Below are 19,843 nucleotides of genomic sequence, written 5' to 3' on the forward strand. Positions count from 1 at the left end.
CAAATCTTACAGCTCTATGAAATTTCGAAAATGGTCACTAGATTGCGAACTAACTGCATGATATTTATCGTAACCTTTTCACACCATGAATATGATCCTATTGTATCCCACCTGTATAAATTTCATCGAAATCCATTCAGTTGTTTTTGTTTTTTCTTCGTTTATATTTGGATGGTTAGGTATTGTTGTTACGTCTTACACGTTAAAAATGGCAATATGAATAGGGAATCATTGCTTAATTATGTAATAATACATAAAATTAAATTGATTTAAATCAGATTTTATTTTGTTTTGATTAAAATGATGAATCAAGACAAGTAATTATTTAATAATACGCTGAATTTATTTGTTTTTTTTCCTACTTTTGCATCAAGAAATGGTCAAATGAAACATACTAGTAGACCGAATACCGAGCGCTACGTCTATACGCACGACATAATGATATTTTATAACGCTTCTTGCATTGTTTTTTGTTCCCCGTAACCAAAGGCAACACTTATATACCGGTGTTTAATGTCTTAAAAAAACAAATCCGCGTTACAAACTAAAACTGAGGGTAACACATCAACTTTAAGAGGGCAACAAAGGAAGAACAGGAAGACGGATTTATATAAGTTTTTCTTGTTTCCGACGACTCCCTGTATTTATATTGTATAATTATATTTCGTGCACTTTTTGAAAATAAAATATTGTTTGAACTAACAAAAACAAACGCCAATATACATAGAAACGAACTATTTGATAACAACTGCCATATTCCTGAGTTGGTAGAGGACATTTGTATATTCTAGTTAATAATATAGTATGCCATCAATCAAATTAAAGAATCAATTCGGTGGTAATGAATTTGACACCTTATGTCACTTTAAGGAAGTTCGCTACTCTGTTTCAAAATAACCAGCCTTTTAAAAGACTGTTGGTATCAGGCTGGTACCTTTGATAACTATTATCAAATGATAGTATGTAAATAAAGGAACTAAAAACGCAGAAACAAATTGAGAGTCCATGTGCTTGTTAGTTTTCGAGATATAAGCCATTGAAAGTTATTCTCTCTAGATTTTTCATACATTTAACAGTGGCACATTTTCCTTTCAAACACATTGAAAAAAATAACAAGAGTTTTATAAGATTTTCAGATATGGCTTTTTCAACTATATGAAATATTTTTAAAAAAGAAAACCAGGGGTTAGCAAAATGTTTTAATGGTACTTTATGGGTTAAACTAAAGGATTCCGAATGTCAGGCAAAATTCATAAACAAGAGGAGCGAGAATCCTGAAGCTTGAACAATACAAAAAACAACGAGGATAATGACAGAAAAGAATTCGGTTTCCTTGTTGCTTCAATTACTTTGATAGTCCATATTTTAAACAATTACAGAATGGTTGAAGTATCATCATCAGGATTTCTTTTACCGTAAATTAACAAGGCAAAAAGAAGAAATTCGACATCGTTACAATGGTACAACGTAGTGGAGAAATTTGAAAATGAATACTGTCGTGGTAACCTGATTTCAGTATGATAAAGCAGAAGGAAAAGCTAGGAAATAATTCGATGTGCTGTCTTGACTGTTACTACAGGAAAATATAGCTTTTAAATCGTAATTAAAAAAATGACTAATTATAATTGAACAATCAGTTTTTTATTGTATGTATCAACTGTTTATAAAAAAGATGTCTCCTTAAACCTGTCCATATTAAAGATATATGTCAAAACATCTTATTCATCATTCTAGCAAACTCTGTAATTAAAAAAAGACAAATCACAGGTTATTACAAAGCTCAAACGTATTTAACAGAATTTAACAGAATTTGTCTATAAATATAAATATAAAATATGTTTCAGCGCTTCGGAAATGCAATGTATGCACATATTGTTAATAAACAGTCATTGTATCTACAGAATACTACAATTAAGTATAATATGCAAACGGTTTAATACAAAGTACATTGTTACTATATCATGAAGTATTATATACTTATCGCTATTTTACGAAATTTCCCTTTGAACTTGACGGCTGATAATTTTCTTTCTTAGCGGAGTCGAATATGAGCACGTGTAGTTGACATGAAATTAACAACATCGTCATAGGTAAAATGGCGAAAAACAGATTATCATTGGTCATCTCAACCTGATTTCTTTTCTCACTTTCGCCGTATCGGCTCAGTCGAGAAAATCAATCTCGTTGAGATGATCAACGATAATCTATAAGTATAACATAAATACACGCAAGTCCTGTCATTTCGTGTGATCATACCGTTAAAAGATAACGTAAAATGAACGTTAAGTCTGAACTGATAAAATTTGCAACATTTGAATAAAGTGAGGATTGTTTTCCTATATATTTCTTTAGTATCAATTATTTTTTAATATTTGTAATTTTGATTTTTATAACAGTTTCGTACCTTCATTATCAAAGTAGTAGGCCGTGATGAGATTTGACTAATTATGTTAAGTTTGTTCTAAGAAATAGAAAACTGAAGTACATCCCATTATGAAAATCTTTTCTTCGGGAAAAAAAACCCAGACATTACAGAAATTGTTAATGTCTAAAGTGCATCGCAAATATTTCAATTTCTAGAGCACAAATGCATGTCTACCAGGTTGTGCTTATTCTTTTGATCTCACTCTGTTTCAAGTTTTAACGAATCTGGTTGTTTTCAATCCTATATTGTAAAAAGTAAAATAACAAAAATACTGAAAACCGAGGAAAATTCAAAACGGAAATTCACCAATCAAATGGCAAAATCAAACGATAAAACAAATGAAACGAATGGACAGCGCTAAATCTCTCACTTGTATGACAGTCGCGTCAAATTCCATTATATTTATAACGATGCGTGAACAAAACAGACATAATAGGTTAATTTGTCAAAATAGGGATACAGTCATCATCACCGTGTCACAATCTCAATAGAGAAATTACAATTTATCATCGTAAACCGATATTATCAAGATGCTTGATTTCTTGATTGACAACATATTTGTTATGTTCGGAAGACGTGTTTTTCAACAAACTGTCGGCTTTCCAATGGGAACAAACTGTGCCCCTCTACTTGCCGACTTGTTTCTTTATTATTATGAGGCTGACTTCATGCAGGAACTTCTTAGGAAGAAAGATAAGAAGTTAGCAATATCCTTTAACTCTACTTTTCGCTATATAGATGATGTTCTTTCACTAAATAATTCAAAATTTTGTGACTATGTGGAACGCATCTATCACATCGAGCTAGAGATAAAGGATACTACAGATACAGTTAAGTCGGCCTCATATATTGACTTACATCTAGAAATTGACAATGAGGGTCGGTTGAAAACAAAACTTTACGACAAAAGAGATGATTTCAGCTTTCCAATTGTGAACTTTCCATTTCTAAGTAGCAACATTCCAGCAGCACCTGCATACGGGGTATCTATCTCCCAATTGATACGATATTCCCGTGCTTGCATTTCCTATCATGATTTTCTTGATAGAGGGTTGCTGCTCACAAGGAAGCTATTAAACCAAGAGTTCCAAATGGTGAAGTTGAAATCATCCCTTCGTAAATTTTACGGACGCCATCACGAGTTGGTTGACCGTTATGGAATAACCGTTTCACAAATGATATCGGATATGTTCCTTACGTCGTAACTACAATCCCCTTACCTTTCATGAATGTGACCTACCGAATTAGACTATTCACCGAATTTGTTATCACATAAGCAACACGACGGGTGCCACATGTGGAGCAGGATCTGCTTACCCTTCCGGAGCACCTGAGATCACCCCTAGTTTTTTGGTGGGGTTCGTGTTGTTTATTCTTTAGTTTTCTATGCTGTGTCATGTGTGCTGTTGTTTGTTTGTCTTTTTTCATTTTTAGACATGGCGTTGTCAGTTTGTTTTGGATTTGTGAGTTTGACTGTCCCTTTGGTATCTTTCGTCCCTCTTTTAATTCATAAAAAAAGTTACCTGTATAATCTACTTTACCATCAAAATTAACATCAGCCTCTTTAATCATTTCTCTGAAATCTGCTTCTGACATTTTTTCGTCACCCATCTTGGTCATTACTGTTTTAAGCTCGTGTAGGTCTATATAACCATCACCGTTTAGGTCGAACATTGAAAAGGCTTCTCGTGTTTCTTGTTCTTCATTTCGTAATGGATCATAAAAATGCTTAGCGTAGTACTCCAAAAACTGATTAAACTGAACTTCTCCATAGCCTACAATATGGACATGGAGTTTTTTTTATATAAAATAATAATTCTTATGGTATACGGTGCTTGTAAGAGTTCATTGCGGAAGGTCGATTTGTGACGCTGAAATGTTGCATATTTTTTTACATATCCATTTTTACCCCCAACAGTTTCGTCTTTTTTAACATAGCTAAAATTATCAATCTTTCAGAACTCAAAAGTCTTGTTCATACAAAATTTTATCTGTTATATCAGAACGGTTCAAAATGAAATAAAACTCTTTTAAAAATTTCGTCTGAAATCCTTTTCTAGATATACCTTCATCAGGAACGCTCTCACAGTTAAATATATGCAAGCCACAGACGTTCAAATGTTTGAACAAATTATTTGAAAACGTTTCGTCCAAATCGTTTAGGATAGAATCTATATAACTATGTAATTTGTAAATAATATTAATTAAGCTGATAGCAAGTTAACAAATGAGATATAATGACATTGGAGGTTAAAAGACAATCCTGACCTGCAGGCACAGGCACTTGTCTCAGGATTTTCCTCCTTTATACCTTACTATAACACTACCCTGTGTAATATAAAGGTATATAGGGAAAAAATTTTAAGACAAGTGCCTGTGCCTGCATGGCAGAGTAATTGTTTGCCGTTTTTTGCTATAGATGAGGCCTAAATGAATATACAAACCATCAGTGTCAATTGCTTTAAACATTTCCTCTAGTTCTTTTTCTGTCGGATTACAACCTGTATTCCTAACAACTTTAGCGATTTCCTCTCGTGAGAGTGCACCTGATTTATCTGCATCGAATAATTCAAAAGTATTTCTGATATCTGGAACATATGGATTGGTCAATGAAATAAATTAAAATCATAAACACATGTATTTTTATTTTTATTTTAAGATCATTGTCTTTACTACTAGAATATACAATAAGCATGTATATCAAACCATTTTGCAGAAGAAAAAAAACAACTTCGTCAAGTTGCAATGCTGTAAAGGTTGATGTACTTATTCCTATGTACTAATATGACAAAAGTAGACGTTTTAAAAGTATGAAATAAATGAATGTAAATTAAGTCAAATTCAGATGAAAATAATTGATTATGAATGGCAAATTAATATGAAGTATACTATGTCGGTGAAAAGAGCTGTTAAAGTTTTGATACGATATTCTACATTTTGAAACTTAGCCTTTCAAACAATCAACCAACAAGATTTGTCAAAATTGTAAAAAAGTTAATTATTTTATCTTTACAAAATATACAGATGATGCGTTGTGACTTTGATATTATGTACTTTACCTTCTCGTTCATGCTCGGGCAGTTTAGACGCCTAAAATAAAAAGAAGAATGATTCAAAGAACATAGTATTCAGCTTTTACATTTGTGAAATTGTACACCATTTGATTAAAACCGTTCTGGTCGTTTTACACAATTATGATTTTAACAACGATAATGAATGAGTGATGAATGTTAGATATTAATCCATTTTTGTCCAGAACTCTTTTTCTCTTCTTTTTTTTAAATACTTCGCCGTAATATTTTCTATACAATGAGCACGTATATGACTCAATTAAGGATATTTATAGATTATCGTTGATCATCTCAACGAGATTGATTTTCTTGCTTGAGCTGGTACAGCGAAAGTGAGAAAAGCAATCGAGTTGAGATGACCAATCATAATCTGTTTATCGCTATTTTACCTATGACGACGTTGTCAATCTCATGTCAATTTCGTTAGCAACGCCACGTGGCCTCCTTAGTTTCTAGCGATAATTTTTCCATCTCAAGCGAGGAGCATGATATGAAAATTATCACAAAAAAAGATCAAAAGAAAAATCCACTAAATACCGATAATCATTATTATTGATTCAAATGTAAATGATAAATATGATGAAACATGAATAGTATAAATCAAATGTAAAGATCATCAAAGAGGTATTGCAAATGCATTTATGAATTTGTATTGAAGTAAATTTTGATACATTTTGAAAAAATAAAGTGCTTTGGCTATAAGCTTTTCATTATGGTTCATCATAGTCAGGAAATAAAGGAAAGCATTTGTAAGTTCTTGCAACAAAAACTTAGAAAAGTAACGAAAAGGTTATAGAAACTGTTAGTCTAATGCATTATGTTTTGTTTGTTATAATATAATAGCTTTTACAACTTTAAAGGGAATATATTTTAATAATATTAATCTATATGTTGTATAATTTTTTGTTTACATTAGTCGAATACATTTTTATAAACATAATCGCATTTTCTAAGTGTTTTAAAAAGTAACATCAAATTCTTTAACTAAAGTAACACATTTTATAATGCAAAACACAATTAATAAAAGACAGAGGAATAAAAACAAACAGTCCACAAAACACAACAGAATACTGATCATTGACTAACAAGAAAACCCAACCTTAAAAACAAGTCCATCGGTAAGTTTAGTATCCATTTGAATACAAACGGTCTGTTGAAATACCACCCAAATAACGAATATCTTTTAGATAAAAAAAGTCAGGCGTCTTTTAAATCGTATACACTGTATTTGTTGTGTTGTTGTTCAATTCATAACAAAGATTTCTACATATTTCTACATCTTTTACATAGATTTTAGATAGATAGCACTGAACTTTTATGATACTGTTTAATGCAGAAAAGCACTCAAAACGTATCAAGTGGTATATCATTTCTGGTATACATAAATTCTCAAATCACGTGAACGAAAGTTTGAAATGAAACTTATAACTTTTCCAACTCCGATATAAAGAATGAATACTTATTTCAATTCTTATAAATTTTCTCACAAATTTTATCTTTTTTTGAATTTCAATCACATTGACATGAATTATATAAAATGTCTTTCAACTGTTATAATGTAAGTGTTTATAGTTAGATCATGTAATTCAATGTTTTTAGTTACCAATCAAAGTATTCAATGGGTAACGCCACGTGGCAACACATTAGATATGAACAAAATCAGGAAAAAAGTTAAATCAAGAAATAATTCCTTACCATATGTAGTGACTTATTGTAAACAATTTAAGTATAATCAATCACAATTTTAAGATAAAATTAGTTGTTTTGATTTCGGATTTCAAACAAATATAAGGTTAGTGTGTATATTGTCATTCGTATGGTTCACTACATTTCAGAAAATATGCTATTGTTATGAAAACAAGTATTCAAATGAAAAATGAACGAAAGACTAGAAGCGTACTAAACGGATTGTGTTACACGGGACTTTTACCATATCAAATTGGTCAACAATGTGAAAAAAATAGAGATTTTTAAACTCACTTTGTCTTAAAAGTAAAACAATGAAGAAGAAATAATCGATTATTTGGATTGTACGATTTCATACCTGTAGGTTAAATCTTTGAGATGGCATGCAGTTTATGCGAGCAAGGCAGCGACAAAAAAGTAAGTCCGAGGAAGTCATACAACATCATGGTAAAAAATAAAGTCATGTGTATGGGAAAGTCGAATGTGTATACTTTTCCCCTTTCCTCATTTATGTGACTGCTCGCCGAATGTGACTTATAGTATCACCGATAAAATTTGACATTTGCAACACGATGGTTTTAGCATCAAGCTTTTTAAAGAAGACATGTTTGAAGTGCTAAAGGTATAAAAAGTACTCGGAAATTACAGGAAACAATTGTCAACACTTTAAAAATACAACCTGTATATAGTTATCAAAAGTACCAGGATTATAATTTGGTACACTAGACGCGCGTTTCGTCTACATAAGACTCAGCAGTGACGCTCATATCAAAATAATTATAAAGCCAAACAAGTGTAAAGTTGAAGAGCATTGAGGATCCAAAATTCCAAAAAGTTGTGCCAAATACGTCTAAGGTAATCTATTCCTGGGCCAAGAAAATTCTTAGTTTTTCGAAAAATTCAAAGTTTTGTAAACAGGAAATTTATAAAAATGACCACATAATTGATATTCATGACAACACCGAAGTGCTGACTACTGGGCTAGTGATACCATCGGGGACGAAACGTCCACCAGCAGTTGCATCGACCCAGTGGTGTAAATAGTTATCAAAAGTACCAGGATTATAATTTAGTACGCCAGACGCGCATTTCGTCTACATAAGACTCATCAGTGACGCTCATGTCAAAATAATTATAAAGCCAAACAAGTGCAAAGTTGAAAAGCATTGAGGATCCAAAATTCCAAAAAGTTGTGCCAAATACGTCTAAGGTAATCTATTCCTGGGCCAAGAAAATTCTTAGTTTTTCGAAAAATTCAAAGTTTTGTAAACAGGAAATTTATAAAAATGACCACATAATTGATATTCATGACAACATCGAAGTGCTGACTACTGGGCTAGTGATACCATCGGGGACGAAACGTCTACCAGCAGTTGCATCGACCCAGTGGTGTAAATAGTTATCAAAAGTACCAGGATTATAATTTAGTACGCCAGACGCGCATTTCGTCTACATAAGACTCATCAGTGACGTTCATATCAAAATAATTATAAAGCCAAACAAGTGCAAAGTTGAAAAGCATTGAGGATCCAAAATTCCAAAAAGTTGTTCCAAATACGTCTAAGGTAAATAAAGGCAACAGTAGTATACCGCTGTTCAAACTCATAAATCCATGGACAAAAAACAAAATCGGGGTAACAAACTAAAACTGAGGGAAACGCATAAATATAAGAGGAGAACAACGACACAACACTACAATGTAACACAAACAGAAACGGACCAAGCATCAGACAAAATCCCACGAGAATAACAAATATAACATCAAAACCAAATACAAGAGTTTGGGATAGACAAGTACCGTGACACGTCTTATCGCAATGTCAATTTACACTCAATTTTATTTTATTTATTTTTTGTAATCTATTCCTGGGACAAAAAATTCAAAGTTTTATAAATAGGAAATTTAGTGAGGAATTAGACAAAATGATTGTAAATCTGATGTATCATTTCTTTGTTTTGAAAGCATATTTTTTATCCTTTTGATGCGCAAATTGCAATGATAATTTCCTGGTTGAATAATATTTTATTTAAAATTTCCAAGTTAAGTTCATATTTTTTTCTTCCTTTTGTACATGTGCTTTATGTATAAAGTTGCAAGTTAGATAAAAAGACTGAACTGAAGCAGAGCATATTTAAACATTTTCGTTTTTTTTTGCAGTTGCCACAAAAGTTTAACACAATGACAGATAGTGTTGTATAAACGTGACTTTAAAAGAAGGGTTAATCGTGTTTCCAAAAACACGGGAACTACAAAAAAAGTTACGTTTTTAGGTTGTTTTCCGTTTCAAGTGATATGAATGCTGCAATATGGTCCAATTGTCAAAGCATATTCTTTGTACAGAAATAAAATATCTTATTTATTTTATTCATTCATATCGGTTCTGTCAAAGGGTTGAATATTTAAGAAATATACTTACCATGTAATATTTGGTAATGACTTGAAGGTTCGACATTAATGAATCTCTTTTTAGATCATGACACACGGTTAGTTAGATTTTTCATGGTGTTAAGAACAATAGTGTCTATGTAATTTGGTGTTGCAAAAGAGTTGAAACGGTAAAGAACAAAACTTGTAGCATGAGTAAAACGACAGATACAGCATGTGAAGCAGGGTGTCACATGTGGACTAGGATCTGCTTGGTTTCCCAGAGCACCTGAGATCAATCTTTGGTTGGTTTTGTGCTGCTTGATCTGTATTTGTTTATGTTTTGTCTTGTGCACCGTTGTTTGTCTGTTTATCTGTTTCTTTTTAAGCCATGACGTTGTCAGTTTATTTGTCATATATGAGTTTAAATATCCCTCTGGCATCTCTCGCCATTTTTTTACTCTTCAGGAAAATCATTCGAAGTCGACTATTTTTTTTTTAATTGATACTGATATAAAATCTTCTTTCTTCTTTTTCAATTGTGTTTTTAGATATTACAACTAGCTTAATATTATGATAAAGCCAGTTATTTCTTTTCACATTGAATGTCAAGTTAAAGACTTGGTTCAACACCACGGCAAAACCAGATCAATGAACAAACAACAGTTCACAAATTAAAACCATACACTGAATAACGATTCTTGTCTTACACTAAACTAACCAATAGCAATTTAACTCAGAAGGGTGGACATTTCCTGCTCTACAAGTGACACCCGCCGTGGTATTCCTGCTCACATTTATTATTATTGGCAAAATTAGTATACCGATGTGGAAATCTCATAAATTCATTAAGTAGAAGCAAATCAATAAAATTGAGAATGGAAATGGGGAATGTGCCAAAGAAACAACAACCCGACAACAGCAGAAGAGCAGACAACAGCAGAAGGTCACCAACAGGTCTTCAATGCAACGAGAAATTCCTGCACCCGGAGGCGTCCTTCAGCTGGCCCCTAAACAAATATATACTAGTTCAGTGATTATGAACGCCATACTAAACTCCAAACTTAAAGTTAAAAAAATACAAGACTAACAAAGGCCAAATGCTCCTGACTTGGGACAGACGCAAAAATGCGGCGGGGTTAAACATGTTTGTGAGATCTCAACCCTCCCCCTATACCTCTAGCCAATGCAGAAAATTAAAAACATAACAATACGCACATTAAATTTCAGTTCAAGAGAAGTCCGAGTCTGATGTCAGAAGATGTAACAAAAGGAAATAAACAAAATGACAGTAATACATAAATACTACTAGCAGTTAACTGACAAGCCAGCTCCAGACTTCAATTAAACTGATTGAAAAATTATGTCTTCATCATGTGAATATCTCGCACAATCCTCCCCCTGAGGGGTTTAGTATCATACCATCATAACATATATGAGAAGAACCTAACCCGTGTCATGCCAACAACTGGTTTTTAAATAAATGTGTTTAGTTCCGATGCAAAGACCCTATAAGTGAATCAATATTAATGCCAAAATATGCAATCTTTAATGACCTGACAACAATATCGTAACTATATCCCTTCTTAATAAGTATATTTAAAGGTTTTGTTTGCTTCTGAGGTGAATACTGACATTTTTGTGCCTTATAAAGAATATTTCCATAAAATATTGGATGTGAAAAACCTGAACGTATACGAAGTCTGCATGTTGAGCTATATTTACGAATGATGTCCTGATACCGATGATAAAATTTAGTAAATGTTTTGACTAGTTTGTGATATCGAAAACCCTGGTGTAATAATTTTTCAGTAATACATAAATTTTTCTCGTTAAAATCTAAAACATTGTTACATACACGAGCGAATCGTACAAGTTGAGATATATAAACACCATAAGATGGTGACAAGGGAACGTCACCATCTAAAAATGGATAATTAACGATAGGAAATGAAAAATCATCTCTTTTATCATAAATTTTAGTATCAAGCTTTCCGTTAATGATATAGATATCAATATCGAGGAAAGGGCAGTGGTCATTGTTATTATTAGTTTTATCTAAAGTAAGTTCAACAGGATAAATTTCTTTAGTATACATACTGAAGTCGTCATTATTGAGAGCCAAAATATCATCCAAATATCTAAAAGTATTATTAAATTTGTGTATCAGATGTTGTTTCGATGGGTCTTTGCTGATTTTTGTCATAAATTGTAACTCATAGCAATACAAAAACAAGTCCGCAATAAGTGGTGCACAGTTAGTCTCCATTGGAATTCCGATAACCTGACGATATACGGAATCTCCAAAGCGAACAAAAATGTTATCTAGTAAAAATTCAAGGGCAGATATAGTATCAAAGCATGTCCAATTGACAAAGTTTTTTTTGGTTTATTGTTATTAAAAATGACCTAAAAAAGTTTGAACATATATATTCACATTCTGACTTTTGAAATGCCCATTCAATTAGGTGTGGGAATTTTTCTTAATGAGAATATGAGGCAATGTGGTATATAGCGTAGAAAAATCAAAGCATTGAACAGATTCAAAATCACCAATATAAGCATGCAATTTATCAAGTACTTCCAACGAGTTTTTGACACTCCAAAAGTAATTAATTCCACTATTTTTGAAGGCCTTATTTGAACAATTTATTATCAGGTTTTTGATTGTACCAAGTGTACTGGTAAGAAGAATAGATAATTTAGTAGTGGAACAATGGCTTGAAGACGAAATAAATCTATATGTGTAAGGTGTTTTGTGTAGTTTCGGAAGCCAATACATAGTTGGGACTTTCAACGTTACAAACAAAAACAGGTGGAATCCTGTGAACTCTGAAAGGAGCGAAAAGAGGTTTGTCGATAGGTAAGCATGCATCACTGGTTATGCGAAACCCATTTAGTCAAAATATAACAATCAGTAATTTTACGAATGAATTTTCTAGAATCTAAAGTTATAAAAACCGCGAAAACATGTCGCTGGTGAGTTCAGATACAGATACCTCATATCTGTCAACTAATTTTTTAAGATGACCCTAACCTTGTATGGTGTAGATATCATTTGTTTTTCTCATATCTCTGTCAGGGCAGTTTTTGTGTAAGGAGGAAACACATCAAATATAAAAGAAGAACTACAACACAACAGAAACACAACATTAAAATGTAACACACACACGAACGAACTATAATATAACAAATGAAATTTTCCTGACTTGGTACAGGACATTTTTAATAATAAAAAAATAGTGGGTTGAACCTGGTTTTGTGGCGTGCCATAATTTATTTATATTGTAGTCCTGTGTTGTCATTTTGATGTTATATTTCACATGGCCATAAAAGTACGAGGTTTGGCATGCCACAAAACCAGGTTCAACCCACCATTTTTTCCTTTAAAAATGCCCTGTACCAAGTCAGGAATATGGCCATTGTTATATTATAGTTCGTTTCTGTGTGTATTACATTATAACATTGTGTCGTTTGTTTTCTCTTATTTTTGAGTGTAAATTCACATTGCGATAAGACGTGTCACGGTACTTGTCTATCCCAAATTCACGTATTTGGTTTTGATGTTATATATATATGTTATATTTGTTATTCTCGTGGGATTTTATCTATGTGTGTTACATTCTAGTGTTATGTCGTTGTTCTCCTCTTATATTAATGCGTTTCCCTCGGTTTTAGTTTGTTACCCCGATTTTGTTTTTTGTCCATGGATTTATGAGTTTTGAACAGCGGTATACTACTGTTGCCTTTATATACCTCCCGCTTTTATGGCAATGTTAAATATAACATTAAAATGCAAATATTACATGATAGGACTACAATACAAATAAATGGAAGAACATGTAGGACAGAGAAACACACGAATAATAGCTAACAAAAGGTGCAATGTTAAAAATTTTAATACGCCAGACGCGCGTTTCGTACACACAAGACTTACCAGTCATATGGTTCACTATGTTTTAGACAATAGTTTATTGTTACGAATAAATATTTAAATGCACTGTATAATGCACGAAAAACTCGAAGAGTACTGAACGGATTGTGTTCCACGGAATATTTATATATATATATATATATATATATATATATAAATGACATTTGTAACAAGTCGACTGATTTCATACCTTCGGATAGTAGAGTTCCAGATTCACCCGATGATTGCCGATTGATATTAATAAGTGTTGAAACATTGTAGATATAACTCCCTTTATGTTAATAGTAGAACAATAAAAAAGACATACAAACCAGTTGGAATACAGGTTATAACAGGAGATCTTAACATCGTTTAAGACCGAGAGTTGAATTCATTCCTCAGTAAAAGACCTAAATATCGTCCCCCTTCAACTATTAATTGGAATGAGTGTCGTGATATCATCCCATCCACGACTCACTCCGTACTTACTGTTTGAAATGGATAAAACGAGAAAAAGCTGACAAAACATCTTTGGACTCTTTTTTTAATTCAGTAATAAACATTGTTGATATACGTATTCAACATTTTAAAGAACATTTTACTCTTAAAAATAACCACAATAAACCTATTTCTCGTATCAAACATAAACTAAAAGAACTAGCCAAGGAATTTGTTTTTGTCCCGGCCGATAAAGCTGCTAATAATATTATAATTGTTTGACGTAAATTTTACATTGAGGTTCTACAAAAAGAAATCACCAATTCACCTACATTCCAACTGACTCCATTTTCAGAAAACGACATCTGTAACAAACATAAACTTTTAGCTACCGCTTTACAAGCAGAACCAAAAACAATGAAAGTCCCAAATATGTATTGGCTTCCGAAACTACACAAAACACCTTACACATATAGATTTATTTCGTCTTCAAGCCATTGTTCCACTACTAAATTATCTATTCTTCTTACCAGTACACTTGGTACAATCAAAAACCTGATAATAAATTGTTCAAATAAAGCCTTCGAAAATAGTGGAATTAATTACTTTTGGAGTGTCAAAAACTCGTTGAAAGTACTTGATAAATTGCATGCTTATATTGGTGATTTTGAATCTGTTCAAAGTTTTGATTTTTCTACCCTATATACCACATTGCCTCACAATCTCATTAAGAAAAAAATCACACACCTAATTAAATGGGCATTTAAAAAGTCAGAATGTGAATATATATGTTTTTTAGGTCATTTTTTAGTAGCAATAAACAAAAAAACTATGTCAATTGGACATGCTTTGATACTATATCTGCCCTTGAATTTTTACTAGATAACATTTTTGTTCGCTTTGGAGATTCCGTATATCGTCAGGTTATCGGAATTCCAATGGGGACTAACTGTGCACCACTTATTGCGGACCTGTTTTTGTATTGCTATGAGTTACAATTTATAACAAAAATCAGCAAAGATCCATCGAAACAACATCTGATACACAAATTTAATAATACTTTTAGATATTTGAATGATATTTTAGCTCTCAATAATGACGACTTCAGTATGTATACTAAAGAAATTTATCCTGTTGAACTTACTTTAAATAAAGCTAATACTAACAATGACCACTGCCCTTTCCTCGATATTGATATCTATATCATTAACGGAAAGCTTAATACTAAAATTTATGATAAAAGAGATGATTTCTCATTTCCTATCGTTAATTATCCATTTTTAGATGGTGACGTTCCCTTGTCACCATCTTACGGAGTTTATATATCTCAACTTGTACGATTCGCTCGTGTATGTAACAATGTTTTAGATTTTAACGAGAAAAATGTATGTATTACTGAAAAATTATTACACCAGGGTTTTCGATATCACAAACTAGTCAAAACATTTACTAAATTTTATCATCCGTATAAGGACGTCATTCGTAAATATAGCTCAACATGCAGACTTCTTATACGTTCAGGTATTTCACATCCAATATTTTATGGAAATATTCTTTATAAGGCACAAAAATGTCAGTATTCACCTCAGAAGCTAACAAAACCTTTAAATAGACTTATTAAGAAGGGATATAGTTACGATACTGTTGTCAGGTCATTATAGATTGCATATTTTGGCGTTAATATTGATTCACTTATAGGGTCTTTGCATCGGAACTAAACACATTTATTCTTAATAAACCAGTTGTTGGCATGACACGGGTTATGTTCTTCTCATATATGTTATGATGGTATGATACTAAACCCCTCACGGGGAGGATTGTGCCTGATATTCATCTGATGTAGACATAATTCTCAATCAGTTTAATTGAGGTCCGGAGCTGGCATGTCAGTTAACTGCTAGTAGTCTGATGTTATTTATGTACTATTGTCATTTTGTTTATTTTATTTGTTTACATCTTCTAACATGAGACTCGGACTTCTCTTGAACTGAATTTTAATGTGCGTATTGTTATGCGTTTAATTTTCTGCATTGGCTAGAGGTATAGGGGGAGGGTTGAGATCTCACAAACATGTTTAACCCCACCGCATTTTTGCGCCTGTCCCAAGTCAGAAGCCTTTGGCCTTTGTTAGTCTTGTATCATTTTAACTTTTAGTTTCTTGTGTACAATTTGGAGTTTAGTATGGTGTTCATTATCACTGAACCAGTATATATTTGTTTAGGGGCCAGCTGAAGGACGCCTCCGGGTGCGAGAATTTCTCGTTGCATTGAAGACCTGTTGGTGACCTTCTGCTGTTGTGTGCTCTATGGTCGGGTTGTTGTCTCGTTGGCACATTCCCCATTTCCATTCTCAATTTCATTAGTGGTCATATATAGGATAGCGACAGCTATTGACAATGAAACCTCATCATCCTTAAAAAACAATACCGTAAGTTGGACAGCATACTTTTATATCATCATGTTCAATCTTTGAGTTGGCATTCGGTTGCTACGAGCATTCTTTGGTTCAGTAATTGGTGTAACATTGTTTAATTCGATACTTTTATTTTTTTATACATACTTTACCGTTACTTCAGTATATACTGTTCCACTTGATTATATGTGCTTTAATGTCCCAAGTGTTCGATCACTGATTAAAAGAGGACGATGTCACAATAAACTGGTTTAACACTGTCACATACATATACGTTCGAAAACAGTGGTATTAACCGAGTGGTAGTAAATTCAACAATGAAACGTGAGTGTTTACAAATATATTAGACTGTAAAAAGAAGGCATTAAAAAGTACGATTTTGATATCATCATAGTTTAATAACCTGGGTTTTAGTAGCTTAAATAATATCAACAACGAACAAGGCCCTTTCCTAGATCTTGATTTCTATATCAATAACGGGAAGCCTAATACTAACATTTTCGGATTTAATTTTGCATTTCCTATTGTTAATTATCCATTTTTTCGATGTTGACGTACCTTTGTCATTATCTTATGGTGTTTGTTTATCTCAACTTGTTCGATTCTCTCATGTATGTAACTACGTATTTGATTTAACGAACGAAATCTCTGTATTACTGAAAAATTATAACACTAGGGTTTTCAATATCACAAACTAGTCAAAAAATGTACTAAGTTTTATCACCGGTACAAGGACAGCATACGTAAATTTATAATAAATCAACATGCAGACAATATAATACGTTCAGGTATTTCACATCCAAGATTTAATATTAATATTGATTTACTCATAGAAATAAACATATTAGCGGCCATGGGTAAGAATGAAAAAAGAAAAACCCAGACAAACAACAGTACATAAAATATATCATAGAAAACTAACGACTGAGCAACACGAACCTCACCAAAATCGAAATGGAGAAAACGCAGGTGTTCCGGAAGGTTAAGCAATAAGTCTTAATCGGTAGGTCACATTATGGAAAAGGAATCGAGATTGTATTTATGACATTAGGAACAGATATTTTATAACGGTAAACCAACTTGTGATGGCGTTTGTATAACTTACGAACGGATGATTCAACATTCGCTACTTGCATCTCTTGGTTTAATATCTTCCGACATCATGTTACCAATTTAGAAATGCTTAACGATAAATTTAAACTTCAAATCAAAATATGAATACAGTATAAAGTGTGAATTATTAACTAAAAATCAAAATTCAACCCGAAAACAAAATTATGAATGACAAGATAATGATATGGCGCTTTGTATGATACATTTTCTACAGTTAAAAATGTAATTTTTCTTTCTTTCAACTTGCAGGTATTCTCCAAAACAGTTCTGTCCTATGAAAGTTCCTGAGAAAATATGCAGCACAAAGGTGATAATAGTAATATTTTTCAAAAAAATTCTTGAAAGGACGATTAAAAATTGAGTTCAAATAAATCAAAAAGTTTGTTAAAGATTTTTGTTTTTACCATATTACAGTTCTTCTAGATCAAGTTAATAGTAGTGTTTGTTTATACTTTTAACAAATTAAAATGACATAAACAATAGGTAAATTGTCCCTTATCGTCCAATCGCTCCAATGCTAAGGTAAGTTCAAACCAGTTGATTTATTTTTCTTCAATTGTGAATGAACAGTTGAGCAAACATAAATGTAATGCTTACACATTTCCACTAAATAATTTATAATAAAATAATTCTTAAAACATTTGGTGTGGTCGAACCGCATTTCTGGATCAACAGTTTTTTATGAGGAGTTATTACATGACGAAAAGGGACATACAAAATGGCCAAATTGATCTATGGTCAACTTTGAGTTATATGCTCTTTGGTTGGGTTGTTGTCTCCTAGACATATTCCTCATATCCATTCTCATTTTTTTGAAAACTATGTTTCTGAATAATATGCAAATTTTTCAACGGATAATGTTGGAAATGTATGTAATTATTGGTGTCAGCAGCAAATATCTGACTAATGTGTTGATGATAACCTCGAAGATTAATAGTCCGCTGGCAGTGACATCGACTCATAGCTCAAATATAAAATTTCAATCCTGTTGAGTGTATTAATAGCTTGAAAATAGAGTGACTTTATAAATTAAGTGCGTCCTATGAGCTTTCTTGAATTCACCGTAAATGCTCAAAACCAAAAACAAACTCCGGTGCACTGAATTGCTTCGTGGTTAATTTTTTATTCTCTGACCAAAAACATTATACAGAAGTTATCTTGTACGAATTTTGAAAGGATACCTATGTAAATATTTGTTTAATTGTCAATGTTCGTGGGTCGGTCCAAATCCATAGTTTTCCATCAATATATTTTTATAAATACCATTATAAAAGTCCATCGTCCTGAACATGCTTGCAGTACTGCCACTTGACGTTAAAGTCAACCATTAACAAAAGTCTTATAGATATGTTATGTATTTTTCAGTTTTGATGAATACTATATAATATTTCCCGATTGAAAGTGTTAGTACGTACTTGGATTATATTTTTTCTTGAAACATTTGAGTGTTTCTTAAATTCATGCATTTATGTAGTAATTGTTTTTGTTTTTTATTTGTTATGTGTTAGTTTTGTTTTCATTTTACATTACAGTTGAATAACTTGTTCTGTTTCTAGTGAACTTTAATGTATACTAACTTGATAAGAGAGACTTGATATAGGGTTAAGATCGTTATATCTCTTCGTTATTTTTATCACATAGCAGTAACAATGCATACATGAGCTTCTTGTAGTGATTTACCGTGATGGAATATATTTTTCTGGTTTCAATATAACAATGCCAACAAACAACCTCTATTATATTAACATCATATTTGGGTATTTATAATCAACCATGCAGTACACACGATACTAGTAACAGTCTTTTACAGCTGACTATGCGGTATGGGATTTGCTCATTGTTGAAGACCGTACGATGACTTTCTGTGTCATTGGGTCTCTTGTGGAGAGTTGTTTCATTGGCAATCATACCACATGTACATCTTCTTTTTTATATTGTCAAATACCAAAATACTGATATCTTGATGTGAATCTTATCATCAATGTGTACCGTTTGGTTGTACTTATTTTATAGACCCGAGTTTCTGTAAGACACATCCTAAACATTTAAGAGCTAATACACCATGCAAACAACATTGAGTCTCAGAGTATGTTGTCACTTTAGTACTGTGATATAAATAAATGGAAAATAAATAACATTTTGTTTTGGCGCATGTACATATGTGTTTCTATAAAGTATTTGTTCCGCGGTTTGAATTAGAGTTCTAAAAATGAATAAACAATTTGGTAGAAGATATTATGGAAATAATTGTGCAAATCGTGATACAAGCATAAAATTTGGAATGAAGGTCGACTAAATGATAATTATAAGAAACAGCTGCTGGCCATCAAAAATATTCATTTTTTCAAGATGGCCACCGCTCATTTTGCAAATGGCGTCATATCAAATTGATTGCATTTCGTAAATCCCTTAAAAGTTGT

At 32.2% G+C, this 19,843-nt stretch overlaps 1 protein-coding gene across 2 annotated transcripts; it reads right to left on the reverse strand.

Moving 5' to 3' along the window:
- Positions 1-1,619: 1,619 nt before the first annotated feature.
- Positions 1,620-17,917, reverse strand: LOC143067896 (neo-calmodulin-like). 2 transcript variants are annotated; one of them, XM_076241509.1, is made up of 5 exons: positions 17,828-17,917; positions 5,485-5,515; positions 4,870-5,013; positions 3,949-4,200; positions 1,620-1,740 (listed from the first exon to the last, which is right to left on the reverse strand). In XM_076241509.1, exons 1-5 carry the CDS (start codon positions 17,828-17,830, stop codon positions 1,709-1,711), a joined length of 462 nt encoding a protein of 153 aa, XP_076097624.1. In that variant the 5' UTR covers positions 17,831-17,917; the 3' UTR covers positions 1,620-1,708. The 2 variants fall into 2 exon arrangements, with proteins under 2 accessions (XP_076097624.1, XP_076097623.1); XM_076241508.1 differs by lacking the exon at positions 17,828-17,917 and adding an exon at positions 7,192-7,312.
- Between the last annotated feature and the right edge of the window lie 1,926 nt (positions 17,918-19,843).

The sequence above is a fragment of the Mytilus galloprovincialis genome, chromosome 3 (assembly GCF_965363235.1).
Source record: "Mytilus galloprovincialis chromosome 3, xbMytGall1.hap1.1, whole genome shotgun sequence".
In the NCBI taxonomy this organism is placed as follows: domain Eukaryota; kingdom Metazoa; phylum Mollusca; class Bivalvia; order Mytilida; family Mytilidae; genus Mytilus; species Mytilus galloprovincialis.

Bases quoted from the DNA above. Each gene is read 5' to 3' on its own strand.
- LOC143067896 (XM_076241509.1), bottom strand. The intron at 5,014-5,484 runs GTAAAGTACATA...CATATGTTCCAG, and splicing joins GCCCGAGCATGAACGAGAAG to ATATCAGAAATACTTTTGAA. The intron at 1,741-3,948 runs GTAACTTTTTTT...TTTTAATTACAG, and splicing joins TGGTAAAGTAGATTATACAG to AGTTTGCTAGAATGATGAAT.